The 22,439-nt window shown below is 42.7% G+C and overlaps 1 protein-coding gene across 1 annotated transcript; it reads left to right on the top strand.

The window, feature by feature from the left end:
- The first annotated feature begins 5,382 nt into the window (after nucleotides 1-5,382).
- vwa5b2 (von Willebrand factor A domain containing 5B2) lies at nucleotides 5,383-22,419 on the top strand. The gene is made up of 22 exons (XM_066709836.1): nucleotides 5,383-5,540; nucleotides 5,943-6,161; nucleotides 7,236-7,461; nucleotides 7,793-7,950; nucleotides 9,445-9,576; nucleotides 10,923-11,047; nucleotides 11,771-11,947; nucleotides 12,058-12,168; nucleotides 12,842-13,044; nucleotides 13,794-13,908; nucleotides 14,779-14,964; nucleotides 15,652-15,865; nucleotides 16,132-16,418; nucleotides 16,553-16,790; nucleotides 16,972-17,289; nucleotides 17,663-17,800; nucleotides 18,017-18,145; nucleotides 18,667-18,717; nucleotides 19,779-19,788; nucleotides 20,735-20,806; nucleotides 21,067-21,190; nucleotides 21,349-22,419. Exons 1-22 carry the CDS (start codon nucleotides 5,402-5,404, stop codon nucleotides 22,018-22,020), a joined length of 4,044 nt encoding a protein of 1,347 aa, XP_066565933.1. The 5' UTR covers nucleotides 5,383-5,401; the 3' UTR covers nucleotides 22,021-22,419.
- Nucleotides 22,420-22,439: the final 20 nt, after the last annotated feature.

Genomic DNA, 22,439 nt, shown 5'->3' with positions numbered 1-22,439 from the left:
GTTAAGGGTATTTAGTGGGTCAATTGCGAAAATAATAAATGTATGCATGTAATGTAAAGTATTAATGTGGTTTCCATATTGTACACGAGGAATATGGTTTTGCCTCAGACGTTGATGGCATTGACTACCTTGGTTTACAGTAGATGGTCAGTATTGATTTGTCATTGCTCAGTTAGATTTTGGTAATTTTCCAGATTTTTCAAGTTTTTCTACTTTCTCTGAAATGTATCAATCATTGAAGATATGATTCAAGTGCATGTACTATATATTATTTATTCATATATTATTTATTCGCTATACTTTGATATAATTATCCTAGGTGGTGTTATAATGGCCAGTAATTGTTGAGAGTAATAAGTGATGGTATATTTTGTGCTTGTTTTTGGTGGTTGTTGCTTGTTGAACCCTGTCTGCATTCATATTTAATTTCTTATATCTCATTTTGGTCCATTTGAGCTGCCATTAAGTTATTGTAGCTGGTGGTGACCATTTTGTTGTGATAAACGTGGATTGGTTACAAATAATGATTGTTCTTTATTATTCCCACCATAATAATAACTTTTGAATATATGGTCAAATATTGTTTTCAATTTAATCTTTAATGTTGTGCTTGTTTTAAAAATAAATGAGTTTCACATTGAGCTCTCGGTTAACCCATCTCTTTGACCCATGCATTGACCACCTGTTTAGCTCTTACATTAATTCAGTTCTTTGAGGCCAATTACTAAAGGTCGTGCCTGTTGGTTACCAAAGTATGAAATGCCGTCTTAGTAACCACAGCCAAAGTGAAGAAGAGACCCTTTTTCATTGCTCTTCCAGGTGGTAAAGTGCTTTCATTTATTTATTTTTAAATCTAGTAGGAATGACAGAGTTCCTTGATTCCTGCTGCCTGCTAATAGTGACCCTAGCAGTCCCAGTGTAATGTGTTTGTTAATTACTTTGGTGTTAGACCTGTGTTACTCATATGTAACACTGGAAATCAATCACCCCCTTATTTATGGTTTGTATTGAAGGTAATTTCCTTTCACACTGAACAAATTCCCCTCTAGAAGCATCATTGAACCTCAAATTAGTTTGTAAATCATGTCTTAAAAGACAACCGGATTGCTGTGTGATTGTTGGCAATCAGTCAGAGGCGATTCTCAAACTGTTTAAATGGACAAACAAAGCATATTGTAACTTAGCAGTGGTTGTACCACTCAATTGTTAAATTGCTAGAGGAAAACATTTTTGTTTTTGTTTTGACAAGTCCTAGTTTGTTCATTATTATGATAATGATGCTAATCGATGGATGATTGACCAGGTTAGTTCTGCTCCAGGCAAGATATAGCAAATAATTAGGCTTCTCTAATTTATATTATCGTAATTGAGCTGACACTGCCAAGACAATAATAGGATTTTTGTAATACTACCTTAATAACAATAACAATAAGAACAATAAAATAAAATAATTTTCAATACAATATGAACTAAAATTGACATTAAAAAACGCGTGCAGTTATCAAGCTTTGACGATGAGTTTGTGTTTCATCTGCATTGAGTCATTGAGACAACTTCTGGAATATCATTCCTTGTGTCAGAGCACAGTTTTCGATGATCGAATGGTGTTTCAGTGAGTAGCATGGGCAGATGGTTTTTGTTTATTTTTAGTAAATCTAAAATGGCCATTACCCGTGTTTGAACAAACAGTTACTATTGCAGCTGCTCATTCAGCTGTAAACGGCTCCACCAAACAATTACACCTGTCTTTATTTGTACCATCATCGTATTCATGATTGTTAATATACAGTGAGGGAAAAAAGTATTTGATCCCCTGCTGACTTTGTACATTTGCCCACTGACAAAGAAATGATCAGTCTATAATTTTAATGGTAGGTGTATTTTAACAGTGAGAGACAGAATAACAACGAAAAAATCCTGAAAAACGCATTTCAAAAAAGTTGAAATAGGTATTTGATCCCCTATCAATCAGCAAGATGTCTGGCTCCCAGGTGTCTTTTATACAGGTAACGAGCTGAGATTAGGAGCACTCTCTTAAAGGGAGAGCTCCTAATCTCAACTCGTTACCTGTATAAAAGACACCTGTCCACAGAAGCAATCAATCAATCAGATTCCAAACTCTCCACCATGGCCAAGACCAAAGAGCTGTCCAAGGATGTCAGGGACAAGACTAGACCTACACAAGGCTGGAATGGGCTACAAGACCATCGCCAAGCAGCTTGGTGAGAAGATGACAACAGTTGGTGCGATTATTCGCAAATGGAAGAAACACAAAATAACTTTCAGTCTCCCTCGGTCTGGGACTCCATGCAAGATCTCACCTTGTGGAGTTTCAATGATCATGAGAACGGTGAGGAATCAGCCCAGAACTACATGGGAGGATCTTGTTAATGATCTCAAGGCAGCTGGGACCATAGTCACCAAGAAAACAACTGGTAACACACTACGCCGTGAAGGACTGAAATCCAAGAAAGCTCAAGAAAGCACATGTACAGAAGTTTGCCAATGAACATCTGAATGATTATGCTTTGGGGGTGTTTTTCTGCTAAGGGGACAGGACAACTGCACCACATCAAAGGGACGATGGACGTGGATGGGTATTCCAGCATGACAATGACCCAAAACACACAGCCAAGGCAACAAAGGAGTGGCTCAAGAAGAAGCACATTAAGGTCCTGGAGTGGCCTAGCCAGTCTCCAGACCTTAATCCCATAAAAAATCTGTGGAGGGAGCTGAAGGTTCGTCAGCCTTGAAACCTTAATGACTTGGAGAGGATCTGCAAAGAGGAGTGGGACAAAATCCCTCCTGAGATGTGTGCAAACCTGGTGGCCAACTACAAGAAACGTCTGACCTCTGTGATTGCCAACAAGGGTTTTGCCTCCAAGTACTAAGTCGAAGTGGTCAAATACTTATTTCCCTCATTAACATGCAAATCAATTTATAACTTTTTTGAAATGCATTTTTGTGGATTTTGTTGTTGTTATTCTGTCTCTCACTGTTAAAATACACCTACCATTAAAATTATAGACTGATCATTTGTTTGTCAGTGGGCAAACGTACAAAATCAGCAGGGGATCAAATACTTTTTTCCCTCACTGTGTATGTGTACACACACACAGAGACATATATTTAAACTGGACTTTTTCATAATCAATCTGGTTGTTATACACTCATGAAGAAAATTGTATAATTTCTGTAATGCTTACCGGACACTACCTGTGAGGGACAACTTCATGACTTAGACCCTGCAAAACTCATGTGTGAATCAGAGCAGACTCAGAGGTGCTGAAGTTGTTTTTTGAGGGATGAGTGTCGATACCATTACAGACAACGCCAGGCTTCTGTAGTTTCATATGAGTGCGGAAGATTGTTATCCTCTATTGAAAAATAGGCAAGATGGTTGGTCACTCCAAAAATGACTTTTTGGAAACACAAAGAAATGTGGAACATCATATTAAATGTTATGCCAGGATAGCTGGTAAGTGAATAAGTGCTGCAACTCCTCTGTATTAGTAACAAATGTGTTTAATCAGCAAAAATGTTGACTTTAGCGCTGGCCAAAAATACTTTATTCTGCTTTGGTTATAAAACTAGAGCAACAGAGCAACACATCTAAGCTTCATGTAAACGTGACACTTTCCATTCTATCAATTACCTGGGGAAACTCGGCACCTTTGCCCAGTTTGAGTTTTAAGTACACGTAGCTGGCACTACACTGGTGGACCAGATTTGCATCTTCACCAAGATATCACAACCTCAGGCAGTTTAAGTGACTGTTTTTGTGATATCTGTATTACCATTTTGACAGTATTTGACATCAACACAAGGCATGATCAGGACTCAGGACGTTCAAAGTTCACAGAAACATGAAGTGCTTTTATATCCACAGAACGGTCTGATCTGACCTTTAGTGTCACTACTTTAAACAGCAGGCTCTAATTAGTAATAGAGGACTGTAGCTAAGCAGCAGGGAAATGATGTAGCTGCAGATAAGTGGAAAATTGAATTGAAAGGCTGGGTAACCAGGGGATATCTCAGGGTGGGGGTGGGGGAGTAAACAGTGTCCTTTGAGTGCTAAGTCTGTAACGCATAGTTGATCCTGCTTGGAGACCAGTGTGGATTTCTTTATTGGCCTAACTGGAATTTATTAAACTGCCCGGTCTATTGGAGGCAGTACACTTCATTACATGAACCTAACATAACTGGGTTTACAATCTAGTCCAGTTCCTCTGGAGTGCTGACAGAGATATTAGTAATCTAGCAGGCCATTAATACGGCCACATATCTTGCTGCTCTGTTGCCGAGCAGTACGAGACAACGGATAGATTGGTAACCAGATAGAGATGCAGTCAAAGAGGACTTTAAATGCATAAATATAAGGCTGTGCTGGGAATAAATACATTAATGCCTCTTGATGGACTTGTTTTTAATTTAACAGGGTTCAGGCAGTGCAGTTCACTTGTTAGAAGACCACTCTGTTTTTAAATGACCGAGAGATAGTCATGTCCACACATTATATATATATATATATATATATATATATATATATATATATATATATATATATGTGACCAGACATGGAAGCTCACATACCATGGAAAAGCATAAAATAAATCCACTTACAGGATTACCTTTCACACCACTTGCAATGTCACGTGGCCACTCCCCCATGATCTACCCATAAAACAACAAACTGCTTCTGAAGAACGTTATGTTTCAAACCCAGAGCTGTGAACTGAAAGTCTGGTTACCCTGCAGTGCAAGCGTATCACATCATGCAACCTGACAGCAAAATTAGGAATCGTATGTAATCGAATTGATAACACTTTATTTTAGAGTTCACCGACTATGCATGTATTAGACATTAACTGTTCACTAACAATCACAAAATGATACATTTATTGGCATAGAAAAAGGACCTTATTACACATGTTGCTTAATAATTCCTATTTGTGTGTTAATAAAGTATTTGCTACCCCTATTCTCCAGTGAGGAAAAATGTTGGCCAAATTAGCAGATTATAAACTGCTTGTTAATCATCAATACTGTAGTAATTAAACAACCAATCACAGTGAACTGAGAACATGTCCTGGAGGCACACATACATAGGTTGTTGGTCACCAATAAAGGCTATCGCAGATCCTATTCTGAAGTGAAGGCAATATTTACATTAATTAAGGACTAATTAAGAGGTTATTGGTTAATAAGTTCTGAATGTTAATATCATCTTCATTTCAGATGTACATTCTCTGTGTTTTCTTTGAAAGTTTAATCTCAAAATTGTAGTCTTCGTACTTCTTAGTTTTCTCTACCTAGTTTCCCTGCTGTCTAACTCCAAGCCACGTCTCCCTTTGCCGTGCTCAGTGCCTGACATACCCAGTGGCTCGTACGGCCAGAGAAGATGCCAGGGCTGCTGAACCGCTCGACCTGGGCTCCTCTGCTGCTCAAAGCCTCCTGCATCAAATCCTGTGCCAATGGCTGTTCCCTGGGCATCACTGCTCATCTCACCTACGTGAACCACGATTCACAGCCAGTGGAAGGTAAAGTTTTTCTGCTTATATGTGTCAGGCATTAAAGACAGTAATTACAATTCCTAAAAGTACGGTTTTAAATCTCAGCTATAGTGCTACGCAGAGATGATAAGTGTCTGCTCCCAACTGCAATAGTGGTATAGAATTTGTTCCTGATGTTGATCAAATCATATTCGGAGGGACAGAGAGCAGAGAGAGCAGTAATTCGTGCTATTGATGTTTCAGAGCAGAAATCTCAGAAATCTTTATTTGCTAAAAAAGTATGAGTCATGGAGACACTTACATCTATATTTTTAGGAACTGTTTCAAGATCTGTTGCCACCCCTGTCTGTATTTCAGACATGTTTGTGCACAGACCTTTTGGTCTACCTATGTATACATCTCTGTTTCAGACATTCCTGTGTGTTTCAGGCGTGTTTGTGTACCCTCTGGGAGAAACGGAGATCGTGGTGGGATTCGAAGCGGTGATTTCTGGGAGGATGCTGAGCGTACAGATCCAGAGCAGAGCCAAGGCTGAGGACTGCTGCCTGGACTGCTGCACCGCCAGCTCAGGTGTGGAGACGCAGTGCTCAAATGGTAAGGAGTGGGGTTGCTGTGGGACCTCCAGCCGGGACATGCACTGTACCAATGGTAAGCATTTAGTGCCTCCTGCTCACAACAATGTAGAAAGTGCAGAAGAAAGTGGCAATTTAAAACACAACTAGGATAAGTTTGCCAATTACAATGGCCAAGTGGATTATTGAAAATAAATGGGGGGCTGTGGTCCATATTAAGATGAAAATCCCCAAACCCTGCCGTTGTCCAAAACATGGTGGTGCCAAACTTTTGGGTTGTCCCCAAAGATCCTGGTCTCTGTCACAGAGTACTACAACTGTTTTAGATTTGTTTTTAATAAATAACTATTGTCCAGTGGTTTATTGAGTACAGTGTATTTTTGTTTAAGTGTTTGACTATGAATTCTGACAATCGCAGCTGCACACAGAGGGCAGAACTTTGTTGGCCACATCTGTACACAAATTGAAGTGCTTATCAGAGCCGGTCACCGCAATTGATTTTGACTACAAAAAAGCTCTTATGAATTCTTTAAAGTGGTTACATTGATTGATCTGTTGTTTCCAGCGGTGGCTTCATATAAGTCACTATAATTGATGACCGAATTCAGTTTAATCATTTAATGAAAACACTTTATGAGGAACGGCTTCTCTTCCTCAACTGGTCCTTTATTATTTTTTTATTATTATTATTATTATTATTATTATTATTATTATTATTATTATTATTTATTTCTTAGCAGACTTTAGCGTAAAGTAGATCAGTACAAAGGACAGAATATTGTTTTATGTCAGGAGCAATTCATTGTTCAGTATAGAGATGTATGTATGTATTAATTTACTACAACAGCATTCCTCCACACATTCCTCTGCACAAACATGGCCGCACGATAGGAGCACACATGCAAATAATAATTTGTTTAGCGTGGCTGTGGCGCTATGTTCAGCAAGGTTACTGACACAAGGGAAAGGAAGCTTGTCATGTGATACCAATGCAGGGCATTGGTTTACTTCTAAGAGCAAGAGTGACATGATTTTGGGGGTTGTAAGAGGAAATACCATTTATATCTTTAAAGGGAATACTTATCCGTAGAGTTCCTATGAAGCAGGGTCTTCTGAAAGAGCGAAATTGACTGTCAGACTGTGATTTCAGGACACCTCATTCTGGATGAAGACTTGGAGCGAACCACTTTCATCATTGGCACGGGGGTGATTGGCCCGATGGATATTGTCACCGTCATCATTAACACCACCTTGGAACCTCCCACTCTGGAGAATGGGGCAATCCGGTTGGTTTTCCCTGTGGTATTCACCCCTCTTGTGACGGGCAGGGTGGCTCAAAGCAAGAGCGAGATTGGGGGGAGGTGTGAGGAGAACAGGTAGGTTCACTTTCCTTGGTTTTATCAACTGTGATTTTGATTGAATTACCACAGCATTATTACAAAGGCAAATCCTTACCATTCTGGCTGAGATGGGTTTACCATACAGCTCTGTCTAAGGGGAATCTGTAAGTCTGTTAGTTGAATTCCGCTACAAAGTATTTTCTGGTGTAGGTTGTCCAGCAGGGATCATATTTTTTGTGCATGTTACTGTTGTTCTACTAATGTAGGTTGGGGCCTGGGATTAGATAAACACTGTCACCCACCAAGGTCATATTAAGATTTGTGTTGTACTGAGTTTATGGGTCCTGATGTAATCTTGCTCCCTCAGTCCTACCAGCTGCTTTGGTGCCACCCATGGGAAACAGGACAAGGCCCCAGGTGCTGCCCAGCAGTGTGCCCGTGCCATCTTCACCAGCCAGGCTTCTAACCCTCTGCCGTATGAACTGAACTTTGAACTGCTGGTGAGAGGAGCTTGCCTTCTAGCAGGTAAGACACCGGCACCAAAATCCTCAAGCTGTCTGACCTGTCTCAGTTTGTATGGCAAGAAAAGGGGGTAACGCTTTAGAATGTGTGGTCCAATTTAATATTAAATAGATATTCAATTGAAAATCTATAAACATTCAACTACTTGTTAATTAAAGTTCAATAGAATGTTATTGTAAACTGTATCTATACCAAAAACGTTGTCAATGTGGAAAAAACAATATCTCAGCCATCTAAACAATTATTTCTTGTAACTTGGCGTATGGGTTTGATATCTCGTGATTTTGAAACTTGTGTTTGGTTCATGATTTCAATGTTTTTGGTATAGATAGATATTAAATTAATATTTAGCAATACGTTGAATGTGAATAGATTATCAATTGAATATCTATTTAATATTAAATTGGGCTACGCAATCTAAAGTGATATACCGAAAAGGCAAATTTACACATTTTGTGGAGCTAACCAAGAGTACACACTAATTAAATGTTACCAGACAGAAACACTAATAATAATACAAATAATTGTATATGAGCCAAACGTTGGCCTTTGTTTTAATTGCAAATGACACATATTTACTCAATTTCTCACCCTTTATCATAATTATCAATAAATAAACACCACTAGTTCTGCTGTTACTTTTTTCTTAATTCAACCTCCTCAGGAATTGTGTGAAATACAATCACAGATAATGATTGCCTTTGGCACTCTGTTTACTGTTTGTAATGATTAATGCGGTACACAACATACAGTGACAGGATTATCGAATGGCCATTCAATGCCAGGAAGAAAATCTAAATGATTAAATCCCTGCCCTCCCCCGAAACTCCCTTTTCCCCTCTGTCATTACTCAGTCTTTCCAAACACAATATTCCTGTTTCGAGGTGGCGTTGGTGCAGTCTGAGAGGTAAAGAAATCAATATCCCGAGTCAGTCTCATGAACTGATGTACTGCAGACCCAATTTTGGTCCTGATATTGGTCCTTATGAAATGTGTCAGTGTGCTGGATTGTGTCAAGGTCTGACCACAAGAGAGACGGAGACAGGGGGGAGACATCTGGTTTCAGTTTGTTCCAAATTCCAAGAGTAATAAAGAGCTAAATTAGAATATTTCATCAGCACAGGATCAATGGTTTCCCAAAGCATGTTCTGGAAACAAAATAAATCCATAAATATATATATAAAAACAAAAGAATGCATACATGACTTGCTGTGTACTGTTAAAATATGTATTGAAAATAATTTACTTTCGTGATCTTTGGCTCTCCAAAATTAAACTTACATTGCATGCACTGGGTGAGAATATTTATTTAGTTTAATGACACCCCTCTGACTCTTTATCAAACTGATTCCAGTCATAATGAATACCACAGGTGGGCCTACACTCAATTAAACATATTGTGAACAAACATCTTTTGCAAATAAGAGAAACACTTGATCATTTTAAACCATGTGTAGCTGTTCTTTAACTCCTCCCTGGTGGTCCTTGCTCCTGAAGGTCTGGAGAGCCCGACTCACGCACTGAGGGCTGACGCGGACCCCAGTGCCCACTCTGCCTCGGCCACCTATATCACCCTGGCCGAGGAGCACCTGTACGACCGCCACCTGGAGATACTTCTGCACCTGTGTGGTGAGTGCTTAGGGAGGGACAGAAATGATTGGTTTATGTATCCCGTTAGTAGGAGTGTACATTTTTCTGACAAGTAGCTCACTGTAAGATAACTGCTCCTAGCTTTCACTTTGCCTTTGAAACCCTGCGGATTAGTCATTGGTCAGTTGCTTTGAAAGTGGTGAAAAACAACATGATCGTTCTCTTTTACATAGTGTAGCCAGGGACGTCTTTCAAACCAACCACATTTACAGCTACATGAGCTGCTATAACATGCACTGGCCTCTTTATTCAGTAGGTGCTTCTATATTACACAGTGCCCTGTGATGGCCAAACACTGAACCGCTCTACTTACAACTTATATATTGTATATCAGCCTATATCATTACACAGTGTGTTTCTGTCCTAGAGCGCCTAGCAGGAAAATTGTAGGAAAATGTGGCTTGGAAACAAGGCCGATTGAGTGGCTTCGCAGTGGCTGCACTCTCTAGTTGAGGCCAAATGCTGCATGGAATCAAGGAATGAAAATTGCTGTTTTGCTCAAGTTGCTGTTTTAATCAGCACCCCAAATCAACTGGATTTGTGTTGCGGCAGTAGAGGTCATTTTATTTGATGGTTCAGCTGAGGAATTCACAAAGAAATCAAAATTGTTATTCGATTGAACAATTAATTCCTATTGAAGTGGTGTGCAGACAATGAACTGTGTCAAAGCCTATTAGAAAAAGCACACACACACACACAAAAACTAAACTGGCAATCAGAACTTAAAATCATGCTAATCAAAATGCAAAGCACACATGCTTATAACAACTAGATTTACACACATCAGTCAAGTGAATTAAAACCTTTTAAGTGAATTAAAAACTGCGACCATTGCCTCTGCAAAACAGCCACGTGATTACTGTAAAAGAGACGCACGCTTACAAATACCCATAAAACATTTCTGAACCGATACATTAAATATTAAAGCACTCAGCCGAGCTGCCCAACTAAATTATCCGTACAGTAAATAAAAACATTTCCCCATGACAATCAATCCAGCCTGGCATTGCTCAAGATAACCACAAGGGTCTTTTTGAACAAACCACTAAGGTGAATCAAAAGTTAGACTCATGCATGCACACACACGCACACACATGCATACACAAAAACACACATTCGAATATCAAAACTGACACACAGAAACCAGTAGCAAGTATTTCACCCTTTCTCTTCAAAAGCATTGACATTGTTATAGATTTCTCATTAACGCTTGTCCGAAGGCCCATCATAGAACATCTAAGTTGTTGGAATTCTATAAAGAGTTTTCTTCGGACAAATAAGGGGGTCTTTCCACACAGAGTTGTAATTGTGTATCCGCTCCTCAGAGCCACACTCCCCCCACGTGCTCCTGGAGAAGGGCCGGCTGTCATTCAAGGAGTACGAGCACCATGTCTGCAGCCGCCGAGATTTCGTTCGCTGTGCCAAGAAGGAGGCGGAGACCGAGAAACGGGTGAGGCCGACTCGACCGAGGCGCATGATACGCCACCTTTTCACATCATATTTTCATTCACTTGTATCTTCTGTGACTTCACATGATTAAATGTAATCCAGCACCCCTACTAAAAAGGTCGTGGTATATTTTAGGACACTGGATACAAAATCTACAGCCACAGTACCTGTTTGGAACCCACCCTATGTAAATTTGAATAAACAACACAGTCAGAGGTCAGAAAGAGTGATGTGACCTGGAAATTAATCCTCCACGCTTGTAATGAAGCTCGTTGCATTATTAGTTTTCACATCACGTAGCTTTGTTCTCTTCACCACATTCTGCAGCTCAGCTTTTAATGATCAATATAGATAGCTCTCTCCATCTCTTTCTGTGCACATTTGATAAGTGCATATGTCCAGGTTGAACTTCCCAAGTAGCAGAAAGCCCCAAAATAATAATAATAGAGTAGTTAGAACAGATAAATAAATACTTTAAATAGATAGACATTATTTTCTACAACCACCAGTGCATTATAAAGATGTATAACAGTAGAAACACCAGTCTATTTGATGTATTAAAGACAGTTGGACATTGGGGTATGCTGTTATTTAGTCCCCAGATGCTGAAGTTCGCTGCTACTAAACTGCAGGACAATGAGACCCGCTCACCCACCTCGTATGGGGTTCATTTGGGGTGGTTGCCTTCACAGTTTCAAGGCTTTTTCCTCCACCCATGTTGCAGCTGGAGTTCGTGAGGAAGCGTTTCCACAAGGATATCCTCTGCAACCCCGTCCTGATGCTGAACTTCTGCCCTGACCTCCAGAGCGACCCGGCGGAGCTGCAGCAGGCCACCCGGGAGCTGCTGTTCCTCATGGACTGCAGCGGAAGCGTGAGCGCAGCCAACCTGGACAAGATCAAGGTGTCCACATGCCCCCCCACGGGGACACGCACCTCTCACACACAAATTATTGTCTTGCCTTTGGGGGGGCGGGAGATTCTAAAATACGTTTTCGTCCTCTTCTTTCTCAGGATGCTATGATAGTGGCAGTTAAAAGCCTCCCCCCAGGGACCCTGCTGAACATTGTGTGCTTTGGCTCCACGATCAAGAATCTCTTCTCCGCCAGTAAGATCTGTACTGATGTGAGTATCGGAGAGGAGAAGTCGCATATGTGGCAAGAATCAGATGTGGACACTCGGTAGAAATGTGTGTCACCTAGCTTTGAATGTTTTATTTAGACAATTGAGTTCTAATTATTCCAAAGAGTTTTGTCAAGCAGAAAAAGAGGAGGAGTATAACCTTTGCCTCACCAGTGCAATTGGATGTGATTAAAACTCTTTAACCTGAGCTTACAAGCATGCAAGCGTACAGGGAGATGGAAGGACTTAGGTGCTGCAGAAATAATAATAATTAAAAAGTGTAACTAAATCAATGCACCGAATTAAAAGCTTAAGCATAGCATTTCATGTCAAACACTTCAGACGTAACAAAGTGAAAGTTACCTTGAATGTTCTTGTGCTGAGAGAGATCGGCGCTGCCTCGTGGGAGGTGTGGGACACAGGAGGGGTTGCCCAGACAACCAGATATCAGGTTTAATTATAACACCTGCGGATAAAGAACGCTGTTTAAGAAATAAGAGACCATATGGTGACATGTCATGAATTCATAAAAAGTTGTGTGTTACAGCATTGGCCTGTTTTACAGATTGCACACTGCATTTAAATTCGATTGAAAGGGTTTTCTGTATGACTGATTTTGGTGAGAATCTAGTATTTATCTATTTAATTTGATGTTACCTCTTCTTCTTCTTCGCAGCATACTCTCTCTTTGGCTTGTGAGTTCATTTATAAGATGAGGGCCAGCATGGGGGGCACCAACCTCCTGGGTGCTTTATCCTGGGTCTACCAGCAACCGGCACACCGGGCTTACCCTCGCCAGCTTTTCATCATCACCGACGGCACAGTAAGCAGCCTGGGCAGAGTCATCGAGCTGGTGAGGCGGCACGCCAGCTCGGCCAGGTAAACAGAGCGCTGGTGAAATGTGCAGCTCTGTGTGTCCTGCTTATTAGAGGTCGCTCCGCAAGTGGCCAACATGGATTGTGACAGGTTGATACCCTTACGTTGGGTATTAAGATGACAAGGCACATTCAACATAGTTTCAGAGATGACTGTTTCAGAAAAGGTGACACAAAATGGCCCCCGCACCACATAGCCAATGGCTGCAAAACTCCCCCCAAGCAAACATACTGTAACCCCTCTACTATTGTTAAATAATTTGACTTTATGTGTAACACATGTGGTGTTTTGGAGCGTTCAGATTTGTTGCATGCAAAACATGCAAAGTGTATCATACAGCACATTTGATTGACTGTTGGTCATGTTTCTGTACACAGCTACTTGGTTTGTTCAAGTTTGATAGATAACTCTACCAGTGTCAAGTATGCAAAGTGTCACCATACTGAGCCCTTTGGTTTCACCTCAGTGTTTGTCTAAATCTGATAGCAGATTCCGTGCCGTTCAGTGCTGTGCTAAACCGAGAAAATGGACAAACAACACGCCTGCCAAACGCACAATTCAATCCTGGGTTTGTTTTGTCTTCTCAAAAGAACTGACAGTTTCAACAGTTAATGTTATTGAAAGAAATGAGACCTTTTCTGCAAACAAACTTGCTTTAATTGAAAGATAGGACAAATTCTGTACTACATGGTTGTGTCTCTTTCTTCTTTCTACCAACGACGGGCCTGATGTGCAGTTTGATTGGTTGGCAGGTGCTTCGGTCTGGGCTTGGGCGCTCTCGCTTGCCGGCGGCTCCTGTGTGGTGTCGCAGGGGTGACCGGCGGCAGTGCGGAGTTCTGTGGGGAAGAGGAGAGACTGCAGCCCAAGGTGAGTATGACCTCACACTGCCCTCTGGTGGAGTATGACCAGCACGAAAACTGAAACGGTAATGGGATTTACACAGGAAAAACTGAAACTGAGTGCTTTGAGGCACAGGTTACCAAGCATTAGTAATGGCTCTATGTCAGTAACTCAACTTGTTTCTCTACTTTGTTGATGCATTACATCATTTTTTGTTTAGCACTTAAATTATTATTATTATTATAAATGATTATTGCTGTCACAACAGCCTGCAGCAAAGCCTTAGCCAATGCCACAATTTCAAGCTAGGCCCATACAAATCTACACAACATTCAGGTAACTCAGTAGAAACCTCAGTAGAACATTTACTGGGGACTATAACCCAAAAGCTAGCCTGGACCAAAATGTAACCTTATTTTTTATGCGTATCTACATTTAAATGCAACATTTAGCTAAATTACACAAAATAATGCTCTCTAAACAATCTCAATGTAACCATTCCTCCCTTTTTGTATATACAATTTTTTCTCAGGAGAATTTGCCGTTTCATATTTTCTTATTTTGTTTGCTATTGTGTATTGGTTTTAATACTTCCAAACCTTTATTTCATCCAATTAATTAGCCTAACATTTTAATCACATTCAAAACTACTATTGTGCAGTCTCGGATGTGCCACACAATTTAGAAAATAGAGATAACACAAGAAGAATAAAATATGAAATAAATCCTACCAGACGTTCAAACTATTGTACATCAGAACAAGCTCTTGTTTTTCATTGAAAGTAAGATTTCCTTTACATGTTGAACTGCTGTTGGCAGGACTTGTGCTGGAGTCCCACGTGGGGCGCATAGCAGTGGCCACAATGCAAAACCAATTCATTCCCTTCCTCTTACAAGCTGATAAAGTCCCTGAAGAAAGCTCTGGAACCCGTGCTCACCGACGTCCACATTGACTGGTACGTGCCAGACAACATGGAGGCGCTGCTCTCGCCCAATGAAATCGGCCCCCTCTACCCTGGCAGCCGCCTGATTGGCTACTGCACTCTCTATGATGTGTCTGCTTTTAGGAGCAGGAAAGCTGGGGTAAGTTGCAATTAGGGGGTGTAAATTCTAATGCTGATGTTTTCACGACTGGTGTCTCTACCTATGTCTGCGATTCTTCAGTTCTAGTAGAAAGAAAAGTCCTTATTTATCAATTCATTAATTTTATTACATTTTAAACAACAGGTGTTTAAACTGCCACTATCGAAAACATATCAGTGATAAATAAATTATAACATATTTAAAATACTCTTTAAAGCTTTTGAAAAAGGCAGTAGTGAGATGTTAAGAAGTCACAATTCAGATGCAGAGAGCAGAGATCCTCATACAGCAGGATTTAAAGGAATTACTCTTTTAGTTTAGGGTGCAGTATTTCTCTGCCAGGGATTAAAAAAACAAAAATCCAAATCCGATTTTGGTTTGTGTGGAAAAAAAAGAGAATCCGTAGTGAAAATCAATAGTGAAATCTACGCTATCGAATAGAAATTCGACCCAAATACCAATTACAGATTGGATTTGCATTCAGTAGAAGGAAGAATCCACTGCCAAACACATATTGGAATTATAATTACTAATTAGTTCGAAAAATATAGATTAGATATACAGGGATAGATTGTGTTAGACTGCAGAAATGCCAACTCTTGAGATCATTTTACAGACTTGTATTGATATTTCGAGTGCTCTCATACAGCCAGCACGTTCTTCCCGTGCCTCGCCCTCCTGTCGCAGGTGAAGGGTCGCCTTCCCAAAGGGCTCTCTCAAGGGTCGGTCTGCTCTGTGTTCGGTCAGTCTCAGGACGAGCTCTCCTCTCCCTCCACCACGGAGATCTACCCGAACCCCTCGGCTCCCCTGGAGCACTATGACGTCGAGGAGGCCCTGAGGGAGATCTCTCGGGAGATCTCATCCGAGTTTCCCTGCGCTCGGCCCGTTGACGCAGTCACAGGTATGCACTACAACAGCACCTTCCAATGCAGCCGGCTTCCTGGGCAATGCAATGAGATGTTGGTTAATGTTATTGTATTACTATTTGAGGGATACAGTACAGGGCATTTGTGCTTTCTTCCAGACCAAGTACGAGCTCCAAGAGAAACATCCAACCCAATAGATAATATTACCATGATAAACCTTTCCAATATTGTGTACAGTTTAAAGCTTCGTGTCCTGGACCTTCAGAGTACTGGATACATTATTCCACATTGCTTGTTGCAGGTGAGGAGCTGGAGACGTCGAGCGATGTCCGCCAGAGGATTTTGCAGGCCTCCTACGTGCAGGACCAGTACATGCTGACGCGCTGCTCCATCAGCAGTGAGAGAGGCCTGCCTCACGGCTCCTCCAGCACCGACTCGCCCGGCGGTCACGACCTCTCTGTGGAAACAGGCTCTCTGCCACAGGGCCTGGAGAAGGTGTCCCAGCAGGAGCACAGGGGCCTCTCACGCTGGGAGAGATCGTGGAAACAGACCCCTCTGCCACAGCAAACTGAGGCTTTAGCGGCAAAGGTGAACAACACCCTGTCAACAGTGATTGAGTGAAACCTATACTTGTAGGTCCATTGGGTCTTATAGGATGTTTATATCTGTAAACTAAAGCTTAAGTTTAATTTAGTCTAACTGAGTGATTTACTGTCCTGTAGGCAGGGGCAGTGTCCGGCTCGGAGGAGTCCTGTCGGACGCAGAGGGCCCTGGCACGCTCAGCCATGTCCAGTCGCAGCTTCTCATCCCCCCAGGGTGATCTGGACATGCACCGTCTGCGACGGGCTTTGGAGAAGGTGTCATTCGACCAAACGCTGGGCAGGAGGTTGGAAGAGAGCGATGGGGAGACACAGCCCACCCTGCAGGGAGCTTTCTCCCGCAGGAGCCTCGCCAACTCCAGTGAGTCTGTGGGGATGGGGTGCCGGGCATTCAACAACAATGACTGAATAAAATTCACCTGAGATCTGGGCACCAGAGATGATTACAATATATTTGCAGCCCTACCATAGAAGAAATGGTTGAATAATAGTTCCGCTTGGTAATCTTGACTGTCAGATGTTTCCTTCTGCCCATATTTTAGATAGCCTCCTGTTCCCCGCCTCCCCACTGGACTGGGACTCCTTCACAGACCCCGAGTACCTGTTCGCTGCCGTCCCTCTAGAGAAGACCCCCTCTGCAACCCCCGCTCCCCCGGCACAGTGTCGCTCTGTCATCCACGGCCTCCTGGCTGGGAAACCTGTCTCCTGGGAGGTCTCCGTGCCCCTGGATGATCTGTTGGCACAGCAGATGCCAGGGGACAGAAATAACAGTTGGGGGGAGATGGTGCATCAGCTGACTGCGCGTTCGGTCATCAGGGACTTTGAGCACATGGCTGAGAAAGAGCTGGATATTGAGAATGGTGAGGGACACCATGTAGGGGTCAAATAGTCATTTTTACACCAGTGATGCACAGAAAAGGACCATTCACTGTTATTATGTCCTCATTAGACTCTCCAGTACACTGTGGTTCAATTCTCATAGAAATCAATGCAAATGTAATCTCTTTTCAACCTGTATACCTGTGTAGTAGGTGTTTACTGATCCTTTACACAGTGAGGTTATTTCTTAACAAATCTATGGCATTTAAAGTTGTGGATGTGGCCAAAATGTTATTTTTTTCAATTGTGTAACTCTTGAGATATTTAAATACTGTTTAATAGTTAAATTAAACAAATACACTATTTCCCAGTACATTTTGTCTTTGTAACCTTTTTTTCTCCTTTTTTACCCAGGGCAAGCCAAGAGGTACAGGTTGAAAGCCATTCAGACCAGCAAGGCTTGTAAAATCATCTGCATGTACACGGCATTCGCTGCTGTTGATACCAACACTAACGAGGGCCTGAGCGGCTCGGTGGAAGTGCGCAATACAGGTACTTCAGATCTGTGTACGTGGAGGTAGGGACCATACAGGACCATTGTGTGGGGAAAACAAGTACAGTTTTCTCACCGAACTAAACCTCGTGTTGGTAGTCTAACCAAGTACCCCTCATTCACACACAAAAGCACAAAACAACAATAGAAATTGAAGAAGACATCATTGTATAAATGCTTTAATAGGGCATTGACTTTGATTCTGTGACTGTCAGGCATGCGGCCCGGCTCTCACAGGAGTTCCCAGTCGGGCAGCCGGTGCCTGCGCACGTACTCTGCGGGTTTGGGCCACCGACCATCCAGCCGCGACTCGGAGGAATTCGACGACACGTTTGTTACTACAGGTGGCTATTTAATCTCTTGCTTTCTCAGTCTCCCACTTCCCTTTTTAATGAACAGGCAAACTAATTTCAAGGCAAACAGACTTATCCTAAGCCTTTCTCTGTTTTCCATAGTTACACTGTTATTCAGCCTGGCATTTAGGATATTTAGAAACACATTTATTGAAAGCCATGTCAATTTTGTAAGCTTGGTTTAAAACACTGTATACAGTGCCAGACAGAAGGTGTACTCGCCTTATACGATACGGTACTATTGACATTAATCTTATCTTGTTTTGTAATAAAACAGTTTACTCATCTCTGCACAGTGTATGAATGAAGCCTACAGGTGTTTCCTCTCACTTTGTCAGAATATTGAGATATATCACATTTCCTGTCCTGACCAACCGGCTTGCATTCAAGCACCTTTAGTATATACAGCTCTGGAAAAAATGAAGAGACCACTCCAAGTTCAGAAATCAATGTTAAGTGGTCTCTTCATTTTTTCCAGAGTTGTATTTGAATTGTTTCTCTTCTTTCCTCAGAAAGGGAGGATTCCCCGGCTTCACCCTGCAGCGTCACGTCCTGGGAGAGCAGTGAGTGGCTCCTGTTACCTTTCAAACTGCCCCCCACTATCACATCGTACTGTTTAGTATGAACACAAAACACATCCTAACTATTTATGTGTGGGGCCCCATGTCTTATTTGGAAGCCCCTTTGTAATATTCAAGTCATGAAGAGTAGCATGTTCATTTGGAATCAATTATCAAACTCTTATTTTGGGCAAAGAAATTGACACCCTGCTGGTCAGCACAACTCTGTAGATCTAGATCTATAAATACAGTACAATTAAAACAACCATGCTAAAAGATTTCAAATTTAGGGTGCACATACTAAATAATAATCCTGTCATTTATGCTCCATGTTTAAGGATTACAGTATACAGTGAGGGAAAAAAGTATTTGATCCCCTGCTGATTTTGTACGTTTGCCCACTAACAAAGAAATGATCAGTCTATAATTTTAATGGTAGTTGTATTTTAACAGTGAGAGAGCGAATAACAACAAAAGAATCCAGAAAAACGCATTTCAAAAAAGTTATAAATTGATTTGCATGTTAATGAGGGAAATAAGTATTTGATCCCATATCAATCAGCAAGATTTCTGGCTCCCAGGTGTCTTTTATACAGGTAACGAGCTGAGATTAGGAGCACTCTCTTAAAGGGAGTGCTCCTAATCTCAGCTCGTTACCTGTATAAAAGACACCTGTCCACAGAAGCAATCAATCAATCAGATTCCAAACTCTCCACTATGGCCAAGACCAAAGAGCTGTCCAAGGATGTCAGGGACAAGATTGTAGACCTACACAAGGCTGGAATGGGCTACAAGACCATCGCCAAGCAGCTTGGTGAGAAGGTGACAACAGTTGGTGCGATTATTCGCAAATGGAAGAAACACAAAATAACTGTCAGTCTCCCTCAGTCTGGGGCTCCATGCAAGATCTCACCTCGTGGAGTTTCAATGATCATGAGAACGGTGAGGAATCAGCCCAGAACTATACGGGAGGATCTTGTTAATGATCTCAAGGCAGCTGGGACCATAGTCACCAAGAAAACAATTGGTAACACAGTACGCCGTGAAGGACTGAAATCCTGCAGCGCCCGCAAGGTCCCCCTGCTCAAGAAAGCACATGTACAGGCCCGTCTGAAGTTTGCCAATCAACATCTGAATGATTCAGAGGAGAACTGGGTGAAAGTGTTGTGGTCAGATGAGACCAAAATCGAGCTCTTTGGCATCAACTCAACTCGCCGTGTTTGGAGGAGGAGGAATGACCCCAAGAACACCATCCCCACCGTCAAACATGGAGGTGGAAACATTATGCTTTGGGGGTGTTTTTCTGCTAAGGGGACAGGACAACTGCACCGCATCAAAGGGACGATGGACGGGGCCATGTACCGTCAAATCTTGGGTGAGAACCTCCTTCCCTCAGCCAGGGCATTGAAAATGGGTCGTGGATGGGTATTCCAGCATGACAATGACCCAAAACACACAGCCAAGGCAACAAAGGAGTGGCTCAAGAAGAAGCACATTAAGGTCCTGAAGTGGCCTAGCCAGTCTCCAGACCTTAATCCCATAGAAAATCTGTGGAGGGAGCTGAAGGTTCAAGTTGCCAAACGTCAGCCTTGAAACCTTAATGACTTGGAGAGGATCTGCAAAGAGGAGTGGGACAAAATCCCTCCTGAGATGTGTGCAAACCTGGTGGCCAACTCCAAGAAACGTCTGACCTCTGTGATTGCCAACAAGGGTTTTGCCACCAAGTACTAAGTCGAAGGGGTCAAATACTTATTTCCCTCATTAACATGCAAATCAATTTATAACTTTTTTGAAATGCGTTTTTCTGGATTTTTTTGTTGTTATTCTGTCTCTCACTGTTAAAATACACCTACCATTAAAATTATAGACTGATCATTTCTTTGTCAGTGGGCAAACGTACAAAGTCAGCAGGGGATCAAATACTTTTTTCCCCTCACTGTGTATGTATATATATATATATATATATATATATAAAAATAGCCTGTTTCTAAGGTTTAGGGGGCAGCTGGTTTCCTGGCAGCCCGTCTGCCGTGTCCGTGCGATCCCAGCGCTCAGTGGAGAGCCGCTCGGTGGAGAGCTTCTTCGGCTCCAGGTAAGCCTTACATTCATAACCGAGTGTTACCACTTGAAGGAGAATTTCATACGTTTCTTCTTGTTTCATATACACTCTCCGGCAGCCTCTCTCACCTAAGAGTCAAAACCAGGTTCAATTGAGAAATAATCTGCGAAAGATGGTCCATTTAAGAAAGGTACCTAAAAACCATGATTATGTCTCTGTAAATCACATCCCACCGGACGGGTCCTTTAAGACAAAGTGTTCCCGGGCCACAGTCTCTGTGTGTTTATCTGCAGGTTCAATCTGGGCCGCCTGCTGGGCTCCAGCTCCTCAGGGAAGCAGGGGCCACTGAAGCCCCACTGCCTGTCTGCAGAGGCCGAAAGACCCCCCGACTCAGAGACGATCGACTACCTGCCTCTGGTGAGAGACTCCACCCAGTCCCTTGTCAACAGGTCCCCATGTTTGATGTTTATCACAATAGAAAGTGCTGTGATTCTCTCACCCAATTCCAGATGTTATAAAAACACAGCTTCCTTATCTGAAAAGTGTATTAACACTCCGTCTCTCTCTGGACACAGGTGCGCCTCCAGCTGGCCTCAGGGGCCTTCCTCCTCAGCGACCTGTACTCCGAGTGCGTCCAGATCCCCCTGGAGCGGCTGAGGAGAGCGTCTCCATTCACCACACACCGCAGCAGCCTGAGCCCCCCATACCGCTGCACCTCCCCACATGCCAAGCCCGCGGCCCACCGAGCCCACGAGGGGGAACCGAGGATGGCTGGAGTCGAGCTCAGGGCCAGTCTGGGGAGTTTCTCCGAAGTGGGTCCCTTCACCGCCATGCCGGACCTCCTGAGCTCCGAGGGGGTGTCCCCGGAGATAGGCGGCGGGCTGCAGCAGGCGGACAGAGGGCGCGGCTCCGAGACGGATGTGTGCGAGGTGTCACCGGTGCCGCTGGACGCGGGTGGCAGGAGTCTGGAGCCGCCGGGGGAGGAGCTGGCTCAGCGGGACGTGGCGAGCGCTGGCTGGGCCACGGCGGTGGCGCTGGCCTGGCTGGAGCACCAGTGCGCTGGGTTCTTCGTGGAGTGGGAGCTGGTGGCTGCGAAGGCCGACGCCTGGCTACACGCCCAGCAGCTCCCCGAGGGCGTCGACATGGCCGGGCTGAAGGGGGCGGCGCGCCAGTTGTTCCTGCTGCTGCGTCACTGGGATGAGAACATCAAGCTCAACATGCTGTGCTACAACCCCAACAACGTTTGAGTGGGGGGCACTTACAACCCCAACAACGTGCGAGTCAACGTGGCCTTACTGCCCTGGGGTCACTGCAACTGCTTTACACGGACAGTACCCCAACAATCAAACACAAATTATACTCTTACACGCAAAAATTATACTCACCTAGACATAGTCTGGTGGTTCGATTATCCAGTTATCCACTGCGTCTATTCTTTTATCTGTTTGCTGAAAATAGAAACGTACCGCATGCTTTTTATTTTTTTAATCCAATGAAGTTTATTTATTATGACCCAAGGCTACAATTGTGAGAAGCTATCGCTATACTTTTGCTTCAAGGGCGTAGTTGTGGCGGTGGAACAAGGCAGCAAATCAGAATGTAAATATGAGAGTGAAAATTGTACATGATAATCTGTAAATTAAATTCTCCCAATCTAAAAATGCAT

Source organism: Amia ocellicauda, chromosome 7 (genome assembly GCF_036373705.1).
Source record: "Amia ocellicauda isolate fAmiCal2 chromosome 7, fAmiCal2.hap1, whole genome shotgun sequence".
Taxonomy (NCBI): domain Eukaryota; kingdom Metazoa; phylum Chordata; class Actinopteri; order Amiiformes; family Amiidae; genus Amia; species Amia ocellicauda.
This window is presented reverse-complemented; position numbering and strand designations above follow the sequence as displayed.

Bases quoted from the DNA above. Each gene is read 5' to 3' on its own strand.
- vwa5b2 (XM_066709836.1), top strand. From the start codon at position 5,402: ATGCCAGGGCTGCTGAACCGCTCGACCTGGGCTCCTCTGCTGCTCAAA. The intron at 5,541-5,942 runs GTAAAGTTTTTC...TGTGTGTTTCAG, and splicing joins CGATTCACAGCCAGTGGAAG to GCGTGTTTGTGTACCCTCTG. The intron at 13,045-13,793 runs GTAAACAGAGCG...ATTGGTTGGCAG, and splicing joins CGGCACGCCAGCTCGGCCAG to GTGCTTCGGTCTGGGCTTGG.